General features: G+C 45.4%; 2 protein-coding genes across 7 annotated transcripts in view; both read left to right on the top strand.

Annotated features, from left to right (window-relative positions):
- Positions 1 to 19,594, top strand: part of sorbs2b (sorbin and SH3 domain containing 2b) — a 70,501-nt gene extending 50,907 nt beyond the window's left edge. For 3 of the 6 annotated variants that reach the window (XM_063189749.1, XM_063189747.1, XM_063189743.1), the window contains 12 exons: positions 173 to 492; positions 5,377 to 5,471; positions 6,054 to 6,100; positions 6,535 to 6,649; positions 7,237 to 7,365; positions 8,189 to 8,380; positions 10,286 to 11,992; positions 12,329 to 12,532; positions 14,489 to 14,602; positions 15,869 to 15,918; positions 16,258 to 16,364; positions 17,644 to 19,594. In XM_063189749.1, coding sequence (XP_063045819.1) covers positions 173 to 492; positions 5,377 to 5,471; positions 6,054 to 6,100; positions 6,535 to 6,649; positions 7,237 to 7,365; positions 8,189 to 8,380; positions 10,286 to 11,992; positions 12,329 to 12,532; positions 14,489 to 14,602; positions 15,869 to 15,918; positions 16,258 to 16,364; positions 17,644 to 17,705 — 3,142 coding nt within the window. In that variant the 3' untranslated portion in view covers positions 17,706 to 19,594. Of the gene's footprint in view, positions 1 to 172; positions 493 to 5,376; positions 5,472 to 6,053; positions 6,101 to 6,534; positions 6,650 to 7,236; positions 7,366 to 8,188; positions 8,381 to 10,285; positions 11,993 to 12,328; positions 12,533 to 14,488; positions 14,603 to 15,868; positions 15,919 to 16,257; positions 16,369 to 17,643 lie in introns of all 6 variants that reach the window. The other 3 variants (XM_063189748.1, XM_063189745.1, XM_063189746.1) reach the window with 2 other exon arrangements.
- LOC134439846 (sorbin and SH3 domain-containing protein 2-like) lies at positions 851 to 4,324 on the top strand. Its single transcript, XM_063189750.1, has one exon. It carries the CDS (start codon positions 1,281 to 1,283, stop codon positions 3,759 to 3,761), a length of 2,481 nt encoding a protein of 826 aa, XP_063045820.1. The 5' UTR covers positions 851 to 1,280; the 3' UTR covers positions 3,762 to 4,324.
- Positions 19,595 to 22,500: the final 2,906 nt, after the last annotated feature.

Below are 22,500 nucleotides of genomic sequence, written 5' to 3'. Positions count from 1 at the left end.
GACATGAATAAAATACATGAACTTCATGTATCCCAAGCTGGAAAATATGAATAAATATATTGCAACTGTATTTACGCGTGTCATGTTTGAAATGTATGGTGTTCAGCCTTTTGTCTAATCTACATGTTTTTTTTTTATTAACCCTTATCTAACTTATCCTGAAACAAATAAGAAGAACAATACTAACACCTCACCCTATGACACCCGATAACAGCGCTGCCAGTGACAACCGCAAGAGGCGAAAGTCGGAGCCGGCGTCCAGCAGCCAGTCTCGGCCGCAGAGCAGCCAGAGCAGCGGCGTGACCGTGACGCAGAGCGTTAGCCACCCAGGCTCCTTCCTGACCCCCGCCGAGACCCACCATCAACCCCCCAGCGCCATCCGCACCGTCCCCAGCGCCCCCCACAATATCTACAGCAACATCCCCACCGGCCCCCCACGCAAGACACAGCCCCTCAGCAGCTCCTCCTCCTCCTCCCCCGCCAGGTCTAAAGGTACGCTGCTGCTGCCAGCACCGCCAATGCACCCACCCTGACCTATATTCAGCTCCACGGAACATCAAACAAATACTAACAAGGGCAGGCAAAAACATGGTTGACTGGAGAGCGAATGAGTGGATTGTGGTGATTTTGTTTTTCTGTGTGTGTGTATGTGTGTGTGTGTGTACTCTGTGTCTGTGTGTGTGTGTGTGTGTGTGTGTGTGTGTGTGTGTGTACTCTATGTGTACCTCTGTGTGTGTGTGTGTGTGTGTGTGCGTGCGTGCGTGCGTGCGTGCGTGCGTGCGTGCGTGCGTGCGTGCGTGCGTGCGTGCGTGTGTGTGTGTAAAGAAATAAACTGTGTGTGTGTGTGTTTTTGTTTCTCTATGTTTGGTCTGGGTGGGGTTGGAGCCCAGGGGAAGATTTACAGAACAAAAGGAAAGACAAGTGGGCCAAATATACGTTGTAATGTTTCGTATACAAAAATCTGTTTTGAAATTCCCTCTCGAAACCTTGCAGCACTAGCTAGTGGGATAAATGAATAATTTAGCGTTTATGATCATACAGTGGTGTCTGTAGCCTTTGGCTTTTCATAAATGGCCTTGCACTTTCAAAAATGAGAGCAGATAGAGCTCATTTTCTGAAGTTTTATTCTCTCTGTATTTCCGCCGCCTGGGTAAAGTGTGTGTGCTGTAAGTTGGGTGAGGCTCTAGCCATGTGAATCTGTTAATGTTTTTATCGTGTGTGTGTCTTTCTCCTACCATGCTGCTCTTATTGGATACCCTCAAGGTGGGGATTTTAGCACTATGTATTCCTCCACTTTCAATGGTTTGAGTCACGACCCTGATAACTTGCATGAGTCTGTCCCGTTGCGTCCAAGCGAGGACCAAAACGACAACGGGATGTCAGTTGTACCTCAGTCAGCCTCGCGGAGTCCCCCCCATCTTGAGAATGGCTGGCGTCCGGCCCAGCCGGAGTTCGATGGCTTGCGGTCGGACCAAATCGAACCTGACAGCTGGTATTCGGCCCACCCTGCGTCTGACGCCTTGCAGTCAGACGAGTTCAATTCCAATGCTTTGCCGTCAGAGCAGTTCAACTCCGATAGCTTACTATCAGACCAGCTGAACTCCAATGGCTTGCGGTCAGTCCAACTCAACTCTGATGGTTTGTGTTCAGACCTGCTGAACTCTGATGGCTTGCAAACAGACCAACAAATCTCAGATGGCTCGGACCAGATGAACTCCAATGCCTGGCAGTCAGACCAGCTCGAGTCTGAAGCCTTGCGGTCTGACCAGCTGAACTCCGATGCCTTGCCGTCAGACCACCTTAACTCTGATGCCTGGCGTTCTGACCAGCTTGAGTGCGATGGCTCGCGTTCAGACCAGCTAGACTGTGATGGTTTGCATTCAGCCCACATTGAATCCGAAGGCTGGCATTCGGATCATTTGGAGTCGGACTGGAGTGGTGTTGCAGTGATCGGCAGTGCTGCCCCCGAGGAGCGGGCTTCACCCAAACTCAAATCCCGCAGCTGTGATGACCTGCTGTCTGATGAACCGGGTAGACCCGAGGAGCACCAGGTCCGGTCCGAGAGCACTGGGTCACTCCTCCACGCCAGCCAACAGTTGAACGGCCACTGTGACATCGTCCTGAGCCCGGAGCTGCTCCAAGAACGAGCCAGGCAACGCTCGGCACACGACGCACCAGGGTTCCTGAAATTATACCGAAGGATGCACCACATCGACCGGCGCGACATGATCAAGTCCGAGGTCATCTGCTCAGTCAAGACGCGCATCCACGAATATGAGCGCGTACAGCACATGGATCGCTTGCCTCACGCGCTACATGGGAACAATGACGTGCCCCAGAACATGGTGCCCAACCGCATCTCGCAGTTCGAGATGATGATCCAGAAGTCTAAATCCATGCCCAACCTGGAGGCCGAGGGTCGCTCCCATCCCCCCTCCAGGAAGAGCACAAGCCCCAGCCCCAGACGCAGCTTCTCCACCGACTTCTTCCTGGACGAGGACCCGCCGGCCAGGAACCCTCCCGAGGGTCGGCCGCAGTGCCACAGGGCCAACGCCCTCCCGCCACAACCACCACTACCCCCGCTGCCGACACCCGTTCAGATCCACATCACACCCGACCGCATGCATCTCCCCATCTCCATCCCGGCCACCGCCACCAACACCCCCGTCTCTGTCGCTGCTAACCACGACTGCTCGGACAGCGAGCATGATGCTGTCGTGTCAGATCTGAGCGACTTCATCCAAGTGGAGGGCTCATCCCTCTGCAGCGAGAGCGACTTTGACCACTGCTCCTACGCCTCATCAGAGAGCTTCTACGCACCTCCACCTCCATCCAACATCCACCACCACCACCACAGCCTCAATCACCACCACACCAACGCCAACCATCACCACCACAGCAGCAACCGCCACCACAACCACCATCACCACCACCACCAGTATGTCCAGCACCACCACAGGCAGCTGGTCAGCACCTGCAAGGGCCACTGCCCGGCTTCCTACACCCGCTTCACCACCATGCTGAAGCACGAACGGGCCAAGCAGGACCAGCGGCGGCAGCTGCGGCCCGAAGACGCTGACTCGGCTCTGGACAAGCTGGCCTTCCTGGTCAGCCCGGTGCCCTTCCGCCGGAAGAAGAACTCGTCATCTGCTATGTCCTCCCCCGGCTTTCCTCTCAGCCGCGTGCAGCGCTCCAAGAGCTCCGTCTACGAGGCCCTGGACTCTGCCCTGAAGGACATCTATGACCACATCCAAGCGGAGAAGCGGCGCGGGAGCCTGCCGGACGACAGCATCCTCAACCGGCTGCTGGCTGAGCTGCTGCCGGACATCCCTGACAGGCACTCGTCCCTCGTGGCACTGGAGACAGCCAGCCAACTGGAGACCAGACACCAACATCAGCAGCACCACCAGCACCGCAACCATCAGCACAACCACAACCACAGCCACAACCACCACTCCCAGCCGGATGGCATGGACTGGTGCCAGGCTGAGGTCTCACAGCGTGTGCCCCGCAGCTCCTCTTGTCACGCCCGCACAGAACGCAACCATGGTGGCAGCGGTGGACGGCAGGAGGGCCTGTTCTTCCTCAACGGCACAGAGCACGGCTACGAAGGTGGAGCAGAGATCAATGGTCAAAATATTTACTACCTATTGCACCATTTGCCCCCCATCGTGAATTGTGACTCAGACCTCAAACCTACCTTTCTCCACCTATTTTTTTTATCTTCCTTTCTTGTGTTTGAGCACGTTTTTCTGTGGTGAACCCATTCCTTTCCTTTCCATTGCTGTCATGCTGTCTCCACCCCTGTGCCCCTTGTGAATGTGCTTGTGTAGTTTTGAACAGACAATTGACCCCATACCTCAGGAGGAAAACACGCATCAAGCATGACTACATCTCCCATCTCACCTTATCTCCAAGTGCATGACGGACTGCTTCGCCTGTCGGGTGTCAGCAGCCAGGCTCTTGCATTAATGCTGCTCATTGTGGTAGTTACAGCCGTCAGCATTTTTTTTAAATTTCCATATTATTTGTACTATATTTTTGTACTTTTGTTTGTTTTTATCATGCCATTCATTTTATTTTACTCTGTGTTTGATACATACTACTTTTGCTTATTGTTGTTGTTTCCATCATATGGCTTTCATCACCATGGTGTCTTCCACTTTGAAGAATTCCATCCATTATTTTACTATTATTTATGTCGTGTGGTATGCGTAGTGTATGTCTGTGTCTGTGTCTGTGTATGTGAAGAGGGAGGGTGGGCATTATGGTTGAACCACACACCCAAGCCTGAAGAGGTAACTGCTTTATCTGCTTATAACTGCTTATACAGGTCATGCAGACTACAGTAAAATGTGTGGTCTGGGATTGATCACCACAAAAACCTACATAGCATGTACTGATTTTATCAAAACAGACATTATTGATCGTAATGACCCAATCAAGTTGAATGAAAAGACCTTTCATTTATGGTTTGACACAGCATGCATATTTCCCATCAACATTTAAGGAAGTCAAAACATTTGATTGCTATTTGTGAGTGATTGACAGGCATATTTTCCATTATAATTTTCAGGTCAAAATCTCTGATTATTGAACATGTCAGGGCATAATCTCTGACGATATCTTATTGCTGGTTGTGATGATGGTGATCACCATGCATATTTCAGGTCAAAATCTCTGATTTTTGAATACGTCAGGACATAATTTCTGACATATGGACAACATCTGATTGCTGCTTTGTTAGTTGAATGACAGCCGCTCCACTCAGCTGGTTTTGTGGCTATGAGTGTGCCAGGTCTCTTAATATAAAGCAGACCCGGCCTGCATAGTTAGCAAGGCAGCTTGCGGTTGGGGTCACCTCCCCCCTGACCCAGCCTGTATGCTGTATAAATACACTTGTTCCATGCTGAAGATCCATTTCCAGAGCAGCCAGCAGCAGTATAAATTTGCACCCCCCACACCCCACCACAACCATCACAATCTACTCCTCCCCCTTTCCCTGCCCCATGATAAAGTAGCCAGAGGTACATTTTAGCAACGATTGGGGAGCTGTTAACATGGGCCAAGATGAGGTTGCCACTCCCCACACATGTACGTGACACGACGCGAGTACCCCCACAGGTCAGATGGAGAGTGTGGAGGGTAGCAGATGTGGATTGTTTCATTTCACAATTCTATTTCAATTTTATTCCATTTTTTTACTTTATCATGGCTGCTACCCAACGCCTCCCCTCCAAACCCCTTTTTTGTTGTGGCTTGTCAATCATTCAACATACCATTCCCCTCATGCATGGTCCTATGCGGCAATGCCAGTCCCTTAAACAGTAGAAAACACTCTATTTAATGCTCACTAGTGTCTTTCTCTTGCTGTAGATCCGGAACCTTCTAAGGGCTACACATATACACCAGACGGGGGCCGCTACAACAGTGCCCCCCAGAGCAGAAGGCCCACACCAGAAGTACAAGAAGTAAGAGCCTGTTTGATACTGATGCATCGTGTAAGAGTGCACAGTTACGTAGATGCTCGATGCTTATTGACATAGAAAGACATCAATCTGAACTTGTACAAGTTGCCTCTGTGAAGTGTATTTTCTTGCAGAAGAGCAATACTATTGCTCCACTATCTGAGAAAAAAATAATTTACAACAAGGCTTTTAAAATTAGAATTGCACAAATAACACTATTATTGTGCTATTGTTGTGGTACCATAACAACAATTGTTATAATGATAAATAAATAAGCATTGTGGCATAAAATGATGGGTAATATATTACTTATAATGATCTTATTAAAATATGGGACAGCTGTTTAGGGGTTAAGTCCACATGGTAATCCTAGTGATGCCAGTGCAGGTATTTTCCCATCAGATATTTTTACAACCCTGAGAGGTAATATCCTTAAAATAGTGAGGCGCTTATAATTATAGACGGAGGTTAATATAGAAGCGAATGCGGTGTGCCTAAGAATATGCGTGTATAAGCATAGTATCCCACTTCTTTAACTGTCTCATGTGTATGTGTGTGTGTGCTCTATGCATATGTCACCCACAGAAACAAGCAGCCCGAGCAATATATGACTTCAAGGCACAGACAGCAAAGTAAGTCAGATCGTTTACCTGCATGGTACTGGGTAACACTTAATTTTAACAGCTCCCGTTGACATGTGTCTGCATGCAGCAGCTTGTAACCTTCTGTACTTACATTGCGCATACCTAACCCTAAACCTAATCCCAAACCCCTAACCCTATCCATAAGGGGCGTCCTAAGTATATAATGTTGCATGAAGTTATATACTGTATATATATATATATATATGTACTACATATACTTTTTCATACTATACCTACAGTAATCATAAAATTACACTGTAATAAAAAGGAAATCATCCATACATTCGATACATCCATAATACTGCATATCATATACATTGTATATCATAAATATTATGCACAGTTGGACTCATTCATTCATTATTTTTCATGTTTTCTATGATGAACCACTTCCACATGTTTCCATATCTTGTACCTCCCAGAGAGCTTACATTTAGGAAGGGGGATACAGTGTACATCACACGGCAAGTGGACCGCAACTGGTATGAAGGGGAATTACATGGTCGAATTGGGATCTTCCCCATCTCCTATGTGCAGGTTGGTACTTTTTTATTAATAAAGCATCTCTATCAACCAGTCAATCAATCAAAGTGAATTAGCACGATATAACAACTATACAGTTGACTCAAAGTGCTTTCAAATACACATACTGAACACATTCCCACATTCACACACCAACTTTGGAGGCTGAAGCTTTGGCTTTGAAGGCGCCAATTGTCCGGAGTTCATGTGAGAAAGTGCTCACAGAGAGAGAGAGAGAGAGAGAGAGAGAGAGAGAGAGAGAGAGAGAGAGAGAGAGAGAGAGAGAGAGAGAGAGAGAGTCAATTTAACATTATTTAAATTTTAGAGTGTGTTTGGTCCTAGAGTACTGTTAACATCAGAGGTGTGAGAAGATCATTTTTTACGGTTATGTATTTTGTCCATGTTTGTCCATGTTGTATCTTCCCCGAGGAAGGCTGCAAGGACAAAACAAAACTCTTATTTTGTGCCGTGAAGTAAAAAAAGAGAACAACTTATTGTATTGCTGATTCATCGTGTTTGAACCTTGCCCTGGGATGTGTACAACCTTCCTGCCATAACCACATCTTCTCTTTTCCTCCCATCTGCCCTTTAACCCTCCTCAGAAAATCGCTCCAACCGAGAGGCAGCAGCCAGCGCGGCCTCCTCCTCCAGCCCAGAGCAGAGAGATCGGAGAGGCCGTGGCTCGCTACAACTTCAACGCAGACACCAATGTGGAGCTTTCACTGAGGAAGGCAAGGCCTTGTAATATTTTGTGTGTGCATTTCTGTTTGTAGCGTGTGTGTGTGTTTGTGCCTGCCTGTGCGCGTCTGTGTGTACGTACACAAACATTTGTGTGTACTGTATGCATCAGAGTGTGTGTGTGACTGTGTGCATCGGTGTGAATGTGCAGAACGCAGACACCAGCGTGGAGCTTTTACTGAGGTAGGCAAGGCCTTTGTAGTAAGTCACATTCTCCTTTGACAGTAGAGGCAGTGTAGCGTTCTTCAGCAGGGTGTTGACACTATCTTGTTACATAACAGCAGAACATGGAGGACTTGAGCACCTCTGAGGGCCAATGTGTCTCAGGAGTCCCATTTATCACCCGCTGAGATGATGTTGTGCTTGTGTTCTCACTTTAGAGAAGAACTGCTAAAACCCAGTAGGACCTAGCGATCAGTCTTTAGGGAGGACACTTCCTCTCGCACGTCCAATGTTATTGCTCAGTGACCTTAAACTCCACACAGGTGTTATTCAGGAAAGAGCCATGTTCTCTAGGTCTCTCTCTCTCTCTCTCTCTCTCTCTCTCTCTCTCTGTCTCTCTCTCTCTCTCTCTCTCCCTCCCTCTCTCTCTCTCTCTCTCTCTCTCTCTCTCTCTCTCTCTCTCTCTCTCTCTCTCTCTCTCTTCCCATCTTTCCTCATATCTTTTCCCCCACCTCTCTCCATCATTCTCTGTCTCTGTGGCTTTCTCTTTGTGTCTTTCCATACCTGTATATGTGTGTGTGTGGCCAAAGAAAGAAAATAAACCAGCTAGAAATTAATAAAGGAGTAAAGGAAATTCTGTCCCATTCTCTGTAGGGTGAGAGAGTCGTCTTGCTCAGGCAAGTGGATACCAACTGGTATGAGGGCAAAATCCCCAACACCAACAAACAGGGCATCTTTCCAGTGTCGTATGTTGACATTGTCAAGAAGTCCTCGACCAATTCCACCAAGGACACCACACCGAGCTACAACAACTCAGACAGAGGCCACACTGGAAGCTCCACAAGGGTAAGACAGCGTTCTCACCCACAAGTACTATCGGTGGGTTTATCGATGTAGTCTTAGTGAGCCTGCAGCAAAAGGCAGTAGAGATGGACTCAAACACAAGTTTTTTGGGGGAACCAAATTGGAGATTGTTAGTGTAACAGTCCAAACATCCAGGCTTGTTGGTGTGACATCTCAGTACACCCATAACCCTTGAGATGGTCACTCCATCACAAACTACATACAGTAGAACCCCATGCCATTTATTTTGAATACAAATTTGTGAAATTATGCAATGTCCTTAGTTTTGACATACCTTGTACGTCTTACCTACTTGGCATACATAACTAGGGGGCTACACTGTGGCTTTTTACAACCTGTGAAGTCTTTCTGTTATTTGAACCAGTCAGACAGCCCTGTCTACCAGTTTCCCTTGTCAACCAACCACAGGATTACTCTTACCTGTGTTAATGTTAAGCCAAAAACAAATACGCTGGATCAACTCCCTCCCTCTCTGAATGAGCTGTGGGATCAGTGTCACCCATGTCTAGGCAGTGCTATAATGATATGTCACCACCGTACAGGTCTAATTGAATCGGGTAATTCCCTCTGAGTAGCTGAGTTCTGTGCTATAGGGTAGCTAGCTTCCTGATCCGATGGCAAACTGGCTCGCATGGCTGGCTGGGAAAAGACAGAGCACAGGTCACAGGATTAAAGGCTGATTAATGATTCAGTTGGAGCCTCAGGAGAGGTTTTATTCTAATTCTGGGCATGGATCAAGAGTGCTACGTGACTTTAACATGGTGGTGGAGAGTGATGCTGGTGTCTTTGGAGCACCAACAGAATGTGCCACAAGGCTAGGCTGAAGCTAGAGCGCTTGTCTTTGTTGAGAAAGATGATGTCCTGGTGATTATTAAAGGGAGACGGTGCAACCTTTGTTTTAAGGTGTGTTTAATTTGAGGATTGAGTGCTTACTGCCAAATGCTTTGGGGCTGACTGACTTTACTGGCATGAGCCATCTATCAAAGAGAAGTTATAATTTTATTTAGCCATCTGCAGACTTTTAGCAACCTCGGAAATGTTACATAATGTCCCTTTAACTTAATAGAAAATGTCTTCGTTGTGTGTGATGTGGAAGTAAGGACGTCTGAAAGCAGAGAGGTTTTTTGCATTTAAAATAGCTCATAATCATCATCATCATCATCATCTTCCTTATTACTAGACAAGCCAGAGGCAAAGACATGAAGACCTTATTTTTGCGTCAGCGACTTCGGCTCTGTGCCAACGAGGACTAAGTCATAAAGTAGAGCACACACTGCTGGCTGTTTGGGTTATATGGCTCGGACTGAAAAACCTACACAACAAAGCTTATGCAATCTTAAAGGACAAACATTTTCATGCATTGTTAATGATTTTACAGTGAAAAGAAAAACACACCATGCTAAGCTTTTCTTGAAAAAGAAAACAGTAGCATAGTAGCAGTTAGGTGGATATTGTGAAATATTTGATATTGAATATTTTATGAAGTTTGAAATATTCACACTTGCTGGAAGGCATCACCTCTTGCATATAAAGCATGAACAAACTAGACCTTACATTCTGTTTTATTCCAGTTTGGTAAGGCGTGACTGCCCTTATCTTACTTTGACTTTTGCCACATTTAGTTCGGGTATTGGCTGCAAAATACTCCACATCTTTCTCTTCCCGCTGTTTTCATGTTCCATTCTACTTTCCATTCATGTTCTCACATCTCCATTTTATTTGCATCTTCCCCGTCTTTTTTCTCTCTCTCTCTCTCTCTCTCTCTCTCTCTCTCTCTCTCTCTCTCTCTCTCTCTCTATCTCTATCACTCTCTATCTCAATCTCTATCTCTATATCTCTTGCTGTCCCTTTCTCTTACCTTCCCCTATCCACCCCTCCACATGAAAGCCCTACTCCAAGCGCCCCTGCTCTGGTGCCCCCTCCCCATCCCCCTCCACTTCCTCCATGCGTCAGGTCACCTCCCCGTCCCTCGCCCCCCCGCCACGCTCCTCATCCCACCTCCAGACCGTCACCAACGAGTGGTTAGCGCTCACTCTGGGGCTCTCCCCGTATGGCACCCCGGCTCCCACACCTCCCCCACTCCCTGCTAGCCTGCGCTCGGAGCTGGAAGCCCTGGAGGCTATGGTGTCTCCGTCCCCAGCCTCCTCCATGATGGACCCCTCTCCCGCCCCCATGTCCTCCACCGGCAGCCTCACGCCAGCCATGCTGAACCTGAAGGAGGGACACTTTATCCCCATTGGCTCAGCTAAAGGATTCCCATACTCCCCGGACCCCAGTCCTTCACCCCAGCCCTACCTGACCTCTGCCTCCTTCACACCCTCCCCAACCTCCCCCATGTTTGACAGCAACCCCAAGTATGGCAGCGTCATCGAGTTGATCCCTCCAGTCTCTTCCGGTCTTTGCAGCAAGCCTGCGACCACTACTGGCGCACTCTCATCCCACACAATCTTTCCACTCTTATCACGCTCACCCCACTCGCCGATGCAGACCCAGAAGAGAGTGACACCTTGTGACATTGGTGCCATCATCCTGGAGCCCCTGAAGTCTCCAAGCCCGCTTGTGATGTCCCCAAGCCCACCAATGAGGTCCCCAAGTCCACTTCTGAAGTCCCCAAGCCCACCAGTGAGGTCCCCAAGTCCACTTCTGATGTCCCCAAACCCACCAGTGAGGTCCCCAAGTCCACTTCTAAAGTCCCCAAGCCCACCAGTGAGGTCCCCAAGTCCGCTTCTAAAGTCCCCAAGCCCACCAGTGAGGTCCCCAAGTCCACTTCTGAAGTCCCCAAGCCCACCAGTGCGGTCCCCAAGTCCACTTCTTAATTTCCCAAGTCCTCCTGTGAAGTCCCCTAGCCCTCCCCTGAAGTCACCCAGCCCGCCTCTTAGTTCTTCCCCCAGTCCACCCTACAGTTCTTTCAGCCCCATAGAACTGGTAGTGTATGAACCTGACGAACAGCCCCCAGAGAAGATCTGGCAGAAGCTGGACAAAAGCCCCCTAGACACATCCTTTGAGGACTACAAAAACTTCCCGGTGAAGTCCCATTCCCCGGTAGAGCCCAAAGATCTGCAGTCCCACTTCTCAAAGGAGCCCAATGATTTGCAGTCCCATCTCTCGGTTCAGCCCAAAGACCTACAGCCCCATCTTCAGGTGCACAATCATCTCTCAGTAGAAAATAAAGTTCTACAACCCCATATTTCAGTTCAGCCCAACAATCTACACCTCCCTATTCCCCAAAAAACTCCATCTCCCGTCAGTGTGCTGCTGTCCCCCATACAGCTGGAGGAGGAGGAAGATGAGGAGGAGTGTGAGGAGGTGGCCTACTTCACCAGAGGAGGCCAACTGAAGGAGGAGAGGATGAAAGAAGAGAGGCTCAAGGAGGAAAGGTTGAAGGAAGAGAGGTTGAAGAAAAAAGAGAAGAAGGAAGTGATAAATGATGAGGAGGAAGAGGGTTTTTACTCACTGGGCTCCAACTTTGTGGACGATCTGCCTCCACTTTTCATTGAAGAAGATACAGGCGACCGGGAGAAGAGTCGGATGGCGAACGGTCTCTTGATCTCCAACACTTTCACACCCGTGCGCATTGAAGTTGCAGACCAAGAGGTAGCTACGGTAACACCTGCCTGGCATGTGAACTGAAGTGGCTTTGGACATGCCTGTGCCTGACGATATGCTCAAAACTAACACGGCTGAGTTTTACTTTAAATCTAACATAAGGCCTATTTCAGCCATTTAGACCCCCGTTTTCATATTAAGAGAATATCAAAACAGGTTGTTTTATTCATTTATGCTGTTATGATTCAACAGCATTTGCTTGGGAATTTTGTTTTGCGTGTGTCCTATTTGGCTCAACCATTGTGGCCGATGCTGATACCTTTGTATTTATAGTTCCTTTTTCTTTTTTCCCTTTCATCTGTCTTTTTCCCCTGCCCTCACCAGGAGCTTGTTACCCAGGGTGCATCACCGAGCCTCTCGTCCCCTCCTCCCCCTTCCCAGCATCCCCACCCCCCACCACACCCCACCCCACCCAAATCCTCTCCCACCTCTCCCCGCTCTACCCCCCCACTGCCGGCAGTCTCCCTCTCCCCCCCTCTCTCCTCCAAATTCTCCCCCCGCCCGGAACCTAGGTCCCCCAAGGTCAAGGTAAACTCAAAGGGCACATTTGTGTCCTGTGGTTTATGTGGTGTTCTGTTTGTGTGTCTGACTGAGTACCATATTGTCCATGGTTGTGTGCGTGTACCCATGTCTTTAACACATTAATGCACCCCTACATATAGAAAATCTCTCTTTAAGGACACAGCTTTCTTGTTTTGATTCTGAGAAGCTAACATTGGCTAAGCAATGGTACTGGAAAATGAAGGGGAAAATCCTACTTCATGTATCAGATATGCAGCAGTCAAGGATTCACCATACTTTCTGAAGGCAACACCCTCTGAATCTTTACTCTCAGTATAAAATCAATATAATCACCTAGTAACATTTTGAGTAGCCGTAATGATCAATACTGAACTGTAAAGTATCTAGCAGTAAATGTGCTGTACACTGTAGGCCTAATGACAACTAAGGGTAAAGTACACAATTGGTAATGGTTAAAGGGATGTTTACAACAAACACAGTACAGTCTTTCAGTGTCTTCAAGATCAGATAATACCGTAGATGGGGACATTTCTGCCCAGCAGGAACCAATTGTTGTCCCATTGTATGAGAGCATTCGTGACAGGGGTTGCCATGCTATGACCTAATCATGGTATCAAGATACTTCCATTCAGTGATACTTACTGTAATACACAGCAAGACAATCCCTTGTACTGTAATACACCACCATTATGTGCGTGACTGGAGGACAAAGACAGCCACCTGGATTATAAATCTATTCACTTCATTGCGAGATTAGAAGCTAACAATGGAATAGCATACAACTACGTAGAGATATTCTGTATCATGATGATAATAGCACATTACAAATAGAGCTATCACGCCAGGGTTTCCCTCAGTAATTTACAGTTGAAGTGGCCACCTTGACAACAACCATCTACTATCTTGAGTAGATCCCCTGAACATTTATATTGTGTATAGGCCTATCAAAATATATGAATTTTGATGAAGCATTCACATTATATTTGCACAATGTGCCCATTATGACAAGGATATGTGGAACAGTCATACCGTATGTGTGACAACAGCTTTCCCCCCACCACCACCTTGACTGACAAATGCTCTGCGGGAAACACTGCACGCTGTATCCTTGCATCAGGTTTCATGTATGGTACTTGTCTTATTCTGAAGCCCTCATTGTGTCCTCATTGTTGGGGCTCCTGAGACTGCTATGGCAACGTGATGATCTAAAGCACCTGTCTTGTTTTCTGGCTCTATTATTATCCGCCATTGTAGTAGAACATATTTCCTCCCAGCCTCCTCTCACACTGTCCTCTCTGTGCTCTCTGCCCTGTCACGGATTCCATACTATACTATTTCTGTATGACGGGCTGGTGTGCAAAAGGGGCTGCCCTTCACTGTCCAGGTCAGTGGACTGGAAAGCCTCTTCTTCTGCACAGAGCAGTAGAAAGAGCAAGGCGCAAACGCTGGCTGGACATGGTACATGATCAAACGTGTTCAAGCACGTGAGATCAGGCTTTCAGATCTAGAGTGTCTACAAGACAAAGGATATCAAAGAAGGAATAATCAATAACTGCTCCTCATACTCAGTTCCATGAGATAGTGCTAGGTCCACATAGTGTCAGGTCTTTCTCATGGAAATAAAAAAGGAAAAGAAAAAAATGCCATTTGTCAGGTATGATCAGGTTTACAAGACATAAGAAGAGTATAATTCTTCAAGTACATTCCTACTCATATTAATGGCCTAAATCCTGCAGTATGTATAACGAATGTCTGTCCTGGAGTATGTACACCGAATGTCTATAGTGAAATACTCTATTAACACATAAGGTTTTGTACATAGACTATCTTGTGTCAAGCATGTATTTTGAGGTCTGTATGAGATAGTGTGCAACGTGTTTATGTGTGTGAGAGCGTTTCTGATGTACTATGTTTATTTAACTGTTTATTTAAAGAAAATGACGTAGACTGTGGTTCTTTCAGCCTGGGTCTAGGCGTGATGCCCTCGTGGTGGGTAAGCCACCGCGTAGCCCTGTGATGTCTCGGAGGTCCTGTGTGTCACCCATTAGAGGGCCAAGCTATTCACCCTTGCATAGGGTATGAACAGGCATGAATGCACCCATGTGTTGTACCCGCCTGGAGCTATGACTTATGGGAACTGAAGTATTGTGTGCATGTTCTGACAAGGAGTGCGGGTTTGCATAAATGAAATGCAATTTCAATTTCAGATGCAAAGGTAAATATCGGTGTCACTTTTGCAGTGATCGAGGACTTTAATGGCATGTGTGGTTCGTCCTTGGAATGAAGTATTAATAACAAAACTTTTTCCTTTGCTGTGAAAAAACACTTGTATTTCTGTGTGCGCGACGCGCGTGCTTGCGCGCGTGCGCTTGTCGGGGCATTTTATGTTGGGGTAGGTGTATTTGTTAGTGTGACTTGTCCATGAAAAATTATTTTCAACCGCATGTGATTCTGATGTGTGCTCATTGAGATTTTTAAGATGGCTGTAGTGATTCCAACAGCTTGAAGCAGAGGAACTTTGAGTGTTTGAGTGTCTTGTGTCTCACTGATGCACTGCAATCAAACTAGTGTCTGTAAGTTGGCAGTGTGTGACTGGAGTACTGTAGTCATCTCTCTTGGACCAGGGTGTGTGTATATGACATGTGACGCTTATGTGTGTGAGCGTACATATGAGGTTGTGGTGTGCATGTATGCATGTGTGCGTGTGTACATGTGTGTGAGATGCCAAGAGTATGGTGAGGTGGGCTCAACTCTGTTTTCTGTTGCCACACAGCCCAAACATGCTGTGCTCCCCAAGGCTAGGCAAGTGGCCTTTGCTCGCCAGTCTCCTCCGAACAAGGGGAGTACCAGCCTCACTCTCAGAGTATCTGGTTTCTGTGTCTGCCTTTTGCCCCTGCCATTTTCCAGTTTCCAGGCCTGTGGTGGTGGTATGGCTGAAAAAAACTCAATGGATGAAACCCAGTAGCATTGTGTGCTGTGGTATGAAAACAGATCTGATTTAATCGTGAGAGGTGATGAGATGGAAGACTCAAACTCTGGCGTGTCGCCAGCATTAGACCCATGTGGCCCTTGCCTAGCAGACTAGAAAACTCAGATCTCTTTCCAAATAAATAGCCATCTCTTTTTTTATATGAGCTCATAGACCTCAAACACAGCACAGCACACACTGCTGTATGACCACAGGCTTGGTAATAGTTTTTTGTCAGACAGTATACTTGCATTTTGTGCACTAAGCTACCAGTGGGGAGTCTACTGTAACAAGACACGATAGCATACTCTACATTTGGTGTCAAGAGTGCTTCAGCTATATTACTCTGTTTATGCTTTGCTTCTTTTCTCCAGTCACAGAGGCAAGCCTACGTGCAAGATCCACTGCAAGGAACTGGAGAACCGTGAGTGCTTCCTGATTTTGCCAATGAATAAAGCTTTGTGTAGCTTCTACATATGTTTCCTTTATAATATTATTTGTAACAATAGCTAAATGTTCAACCAAACATCACACATTGATTGTTAATATAGTATAGTGCTTAATTATACGTTTGTGAAGTACTGTCATAAAGAAAGAATATGCATTCCAAGTGGGAAACACAAATAATGCACCATTTATTGTGCGACACAAAATAAAAATATTAATGCGATATAAAAGTGTGATTGCCCACTGTCAGTTTTCCTGCACAATTAAGGTTTTTTTTTTGCTTTAACATCATCGATTTCTGAACCACCTTGTGCAGGTTTCAGGCGCTGTACAACTACGCCCCACGCAATGAGGATGAGCTGGAGCTGAAGGAAGGAGACATTGTGGATGTCATGGAGAAGTGTGATGATGGATGGTTTGTAGGTAGGTAGGTGAGGAAACTGGCATGCCTCTCTCTCTCTACATATTTACCCATATCCCACTTCTATGTATATTTGTAGTTAAATAGGTGAATGTGTGGTTTATTTAATGTCATTCTCTCTCTCTCTCTCTCTCTCTCTCTCTCTCTCTCTCTCTCTCTCTCTCTCTCTCTCTCTCTCTCTCTCTCTCTCTCTCTCTCTCTCTCTCTCTCTCTCTCCATTTATCCATATACTTTTGTATATTTTTGGATATTTGTGGATTTGTGATAACAGTTCATGGGTCATTAAAGTTTTGCCGATGCACTCATAATCATAGTTATTCCAGGGATCAACCTTGTTAGGCAAGAGTGTTTGCATGTGATGATGCCATTAGGCGTGTGCATGTGGACCACCACTAGGTGGCATTCTTGGATTTTGAATAGTCCACTGTGCAGCAAGTCTTTCCAGTGTAGACCAAATGCATTATTATTGTGGTCTACCTCCCATGAGGACACGTTCACATAAGGCCTCTCGCATTTCACATTTGCATCCTTTTGCTGCCGCTATGATCCCAGCCATGTTTGACACATGGCTATAACACAGACTTGCAAATGATAAACAGCATGAATTAAAGGGAACTCACGCACAAACTGACTGAAACCTGGCAAACATTGTGCAAGGCGACTAAAAACACACAAGTACAAACTAAACACTGACGTCTGTCATGATTTTACAGTGTTGGGAACTGCCAACCTAGATATTGTCAACATTGTTTTTTGACGACGCTGTTCTCAGATGCATGCCCTAGCCATATCATTTTCTATGATGCTTATAACATCTGCCAAGGCTAAAGTATAACGCAGAGTTATGAACGGGTTTGGATGAAACTTTGTGGAGTTGTTGGAAATAACAGGGAAGGGAACAGTGATTACATTTTGGTGGAGATCTTGGGCCGTGATTGACATTCCAGTTTCTAATTCTACAAAAGCAAGGCAGGAAGACTTGAAAAAAATGAGGGTGTCACATTGTCAAATGTTCTATTAAACAGCTTCCTTGGCAGAGGTCTGCAGTCTTTGAATGCATTTCTAGTTATTTAATGTTTCATTATCTTTGACCCTTATTATTTCGTGTTTCCTTTCTTTTTAGTTTTACTTTTTTTGTGAAGCACAATTGAATTGCATCTGTCTATGCAATGCGCTACACAAATAAACTTGCCTTGCCTTGCCTTGCTTTTCGTGTTTGTGTATGTGTATGTATGTCTATGTGAGTGAAAAACAATGTTTGTCCTTTGCCTGTTGCTGTAGGAACGTCTAGAAGAAGCAAGTTCTTTGGCACCTTCCCTGGGAACTACGTGAGAAGGATCTAGCAAGAGAATGAGGAGCATGTTCGTCAGGGCACCAGGCCCTGTTACCCACCATGAACTGGGGATGGAAGACAACAAAGGCAAAGACAAGGAGCTACCGCAGCCTGTCGTCTGGCCTAGACATCATTTGCTAACTGCAACCAAACAAGCAAAGCATAGAGATTGATGAGAAGAAAAGCAACACGGTGGTGAGGGTTCATGTTTATTCCAGTCATGAAGAACAAGTGTGTGTGTGTGTGGCACTGCAGGACAATTGTGGCCTTTGGATGGGCTTTTGGTTGCACCAAGGTAGAGGATTTGGTATTACTCTAGGTATTTTTTTTAAAATGAGGCTATTCTCAAGTCTGTGAGACGGTGAGAAGACTATGGCACCTCGATTTGGATGACTGTTACGGACACCTTTGACAAAGCTGAATGAGGACAATTCTTCACTGACATTTTTTGCCTTTTTTGTTGTTTTTTTAGGCCATGCATGGCAAATTTAATGTAATGAAGAACCAAGTGCCCTATTTAATTTCTCTTTTTTTAATTTATTAAATCGTATATATTTTTTTTCTCTCTTCTCCTGCATTAGGGGTACAATTTCATTTGTTGGAGGGCTAGAAATAGAATGATCATAATATTTTTTCCCTAGTTTCTCATACTTGAGAGAGACTTTTTTTGCCTTGTTTCATGCACACACGCATGGTGGAAGTATTGAGTCTGGGGCAGGTCCCACACTAGCCCCCACCCCTGCTACGACACAACCCCAGTGGAACCAGGCTCCACCACATCAGTGGAAATGGTTCCAACCCAGATGCCGCCTTTGATCCACCTTGGGTTTATTTTTGCCTCCAAAAATAGCCCATTTCCACAAGTAGCAATATACTTAGACATCTTCCAAAATCCGGACAGTGAAGGTCAGAAGAAAGCATCCACCTGAGTTTTCAGAAGTTCACCTCCACCCCTTCTCCAGACATTCCTCACACGCACGCACGCACGCACATCGCACGCACACGCACACGCACACGCACTCAGCACACACACACACTCACACACACACACACACACACACACACACACACACACACACACACACACACACACACACACACACACACACACACACACACACACACACACACACACACACACACACCTGCTCTGACTGACAGAGATGAAACAGATATTTATAACAGAGATTTATAGTGATATGGATTAGATGCAATACTCCCCTCCGAACTGTAAGGTTATGAATATGTCCGATTACACTGTTCTCTTCCAGTGCAAAAGCTCCCGTGATGACTCTATGTTACTGGAGGGCTATTGGAGAGTGGGTACCCTACCCTTTATGCCAGGTTGAATGTTTGAAGATGGTCTTTTAAATGAGAATCTACTGTAAAAATCAATCTACTGTATACTATCTATTCTAGGCCGTCTCAGTGTTTTGTACTGTACCTGTCACCCCACATGGAAATGGATATGTCAAGAAAAAAAGTAATCAAACTATTTTATTTGATCATTCTGGAGAAGTCTTTCCATTTTGAAAAAAAATGTTATTTAATATATTTTGGTAACTTTGCAATTCCATTGTATAATTGTGTCAATATTTAAATATTTGTGGGATGTGGTAGCCCCCAGAAAGGTGCATTTTGCAGCCATTTATGATAAATATCTGTCTTGGTTATGATTTTATTGTATTCTTTATATAGTCAACTAAACTGCAAACTTTAAATATATATATATGCAAATGTAATGTATTATTCACCGTTTCATAACCAAATTAACATCAAATTATTCTGATGTCATTCAGGTAAAAAAAAAAAAAATATGATAGTGATTTGAAAATAATTAGAAGCACTTTAAATTCCATGAACAGTGGAATTTATTTCATCACACTGCCTGATGTCGCCACACTGGGGGTCGTTTCTCGACAGTGCCTTTGCTAACGACTTTAGCCATTTTGTTCGTTCTTAAGACCAACGTTGTAACCAAGGTCTTGAGTTGGTCTTAAGTTGTTCTTAAGTTGTTCTTAAGTTGTTCTTAAGTTGGTCTTGCGTCTAAAGACCAACTGAAGACCAACTTAAGACCAACTTAAGACCAACTCAAGAGCAACTTACGACCAACTCAAGACCAACTTAAGACGGTTAGCAAAGACAAGAATCGAGAAACGGACCCCAGAACCATAGTGAATCTTTTTTTACTATATAAAATACATATATATAAGAAGCTATACTAAAAGAAAAACAAAGGAATGCCTGTGTATATCTCAGCCTGCTTCTCCTGTCTTCCATTCTTTGTGGTTGTGTTTGGAGTCCTGAAGTCTTCACCTTAGCCGGCACATCATGCAGCTGAGAGACAAAAGTCAAAAGCAGAATGTTCACTCACTCAAGTGCAACACTGTATACACTGTGTCTCACTGTGTAGGAGAGGGAATTGTGTTACTGTACAACAAGTGTGAGCTGTGAACTGTGAATTGTAACACAGCTGAGAAGTGGACATTTTGGACATGGTCGAAGACTTGAGAGAAAAGGTGTATGCGAAAGTGCAAGAAGATGGTGTCAGCTCAGCTCCAGAAAAGATGTCTCGACGGAGGATGAGGACATTATGGAGGGATAGAAATGCGGACATGTGCGGAGCAATGTCCCATCCATCCCCAGAGACGTGAAATAAACCCTGCGTCTAGGCTTTGAAAGTATTGGATGAGGTGGTGAATTTCTAATATGGACTTATTTACAGACGTCCTCCCCAGCATATAGTCAGGTTGGCTACTTTGTCCACTTAAGTGTAGTCCACCAGTCTCTGTGTGTCTGGATGGATTATCTTCAGGGCAACTACTTGCAAGCCAAGTGTGAGGTCAACCATTATTTTTTTAACTTTTTTTTGGTGGAATTGTACATGAAATAAATTCTGTCTGACAAGTTGTACTTCTGAGTTGTTCTCTTTTTTGAAAAAAGAAAAAAAAACGCTTCATTTAAAATGTTGAACTAGATGAAAATGTGAATAATTTTAAAATGATATGCACCAGTAGCTGACTGAACTTTGTAAGAAGTCAGCCAATGTTGATCTTGACCGTTTTGGACAGACAAGGTGTCACACGCTGAACATCGACCATAACTACACTGTAGTTATTTGACTTATCAGTACAACTACACAGAGCACAGTAGACGTACAGTAAGTCTTTCTTACCACATGTAATGAAGACTATGTACTACGTATGTTTTGGCCCAATGTTCTATCCACATCTGCACACCTCTACAGCATTTGATAGCAGATGTTATTTCTTGATTTATTGTCACGATAGGCTACTTGGACTATATTGTTTTACAGTGTAAAGTAAGTCCAAATACCCCTATTATAATATGTGTTACTACAAAGTTAGTTAAGCTCAATGTCCAATAAGTATAAAAAGTGAGGGGCAGTAGCAGTCATGATCCAGGTCTGTGCTGCATACTGGCCACTTGCGTCCCTGTAGTACCCTCTCTCACTACAGTGCTGTATGTGGGCTGTCCTGCATGTGTGGCCCACTCTGGCAATCTATAAACAGCATCATCCTGCTCTGCTCTGCTCTACTCCCCGAGTCCCTCAGTTGTCCCCCAGCTCCATGGCAACAGAGTAAACAGAGGGCTGGGCGCAGTATGAGGGTGGGGGGTATTCTCTCCACATGCAGGCATGACTGGCATGAGGTGCTCCTCCAGACACTATATCCCACCGCACCTCCAAAATAAAATAAAAAAACAACCCCTGCCCAGGCTAACATGGTCCCTCTCCACCAGAGCTCATTCAGTCCAACTTTTTGAATATAACAACCCCCACCCCCACCCCCATTCTCATTACATCCCATTATGTGTACCTGGTCACACCGCAAATATTAAGAAAACAGCCCTTACCCCATGAGCTCATTCAGCCAAGCTTTTTGAATATCAGCCCCCTCTCAACCCTCACCACCACACAATCCAAATATAAAAAAGCAACCCCTTCCCCAGCCAACATCCCCTCCCCACAGCTCGTTCAGTCCAGATTTTTGAATAGCCTGTCACCCACCACCAGCATTATCACACTATGTGTGACACGGACCACCACATAATCCTTAGATATTATCCCCTGACTGGAAGACATTAGCCCTTGAAGGCCCATGTAGGCTTCATATAAATAGAAAAAAACAACCCCTGCTGAAGCTGAAATGCTCCTCTGCCAAGCTCATTGAGTATCACCTCAGATTCTCACAGCGGGTGTGGACAGACCACTTAATAATCGCCAAATGTTAACCCTCTTCGATATCAGCCTTGTGTGCGTCTTACTGGGCATTTTTAGTGCTGGCTTCACACAAATAGGAGCAATATGGTAATCTGGGTGACGTAATTTTCATAGGGCACCAGGGAGTTATTTAAGGATGCACTGTGCAGGAAATGGTCAACAAATGGGTTGCCTATTGTCAAATTTGATCTTTTCATGAAAGTTTTCTAAGTAATAAACCCAAGTACAGTAATTTTTGCAGCTAAAAATTTATATTTCTGGAAATTCAAAATGGCGGACCATGGAGAAGATCCCCCTTTTCATGTATGAAAAGTGCAATTTTCCCAGCCAATGAATACTTAGAATTTGATGATGGGGGTAAGTATTCATGAAAAAAGGTAAACATTAGTGAATGGAAAGCATGTATTCCGGAAATAAACAACTAAAAAGCTTACACAGTGCACCTTTAAAGACGTGCTGACTGAAAATTGGCACATTGTTAGAGAGGATGCGGAGAGCATGTACTCATGAACATTACGTGCAACTTGGCTTGAAGGAGAGGAGAGTTGTCTTTGCCAAGGGA

This window comes from Engraulis encrasicolus, chromosome 23 (genome assembly GCF_034702125.1).
Source record: "Engraulis encrasicolus isolate BLACKSEA-1 chromosome 23, IST_EnEncr_1.0, whole genome shotgun sequence".
Lineage (NCBI taxonomy): Eukaryota > Metazoa > Chordata > Actinopteri > Clupeiformes > Engraulidae > Engraulis > Engraulis encrasicolus.
Note: the sequence above shows the minus strand (reverse complement) of the source record. Positions and strands in the feature narration are given on the sequence as shown.

Coding starts and splice junctions, on each gene's coding strand:
- LOC134439846 (XM_063189750.1), top strand. CDS start 1,281: ATGTATTCCTCCACTTTCAATGGTTTGAGTCACGACCCTGATAACTTG.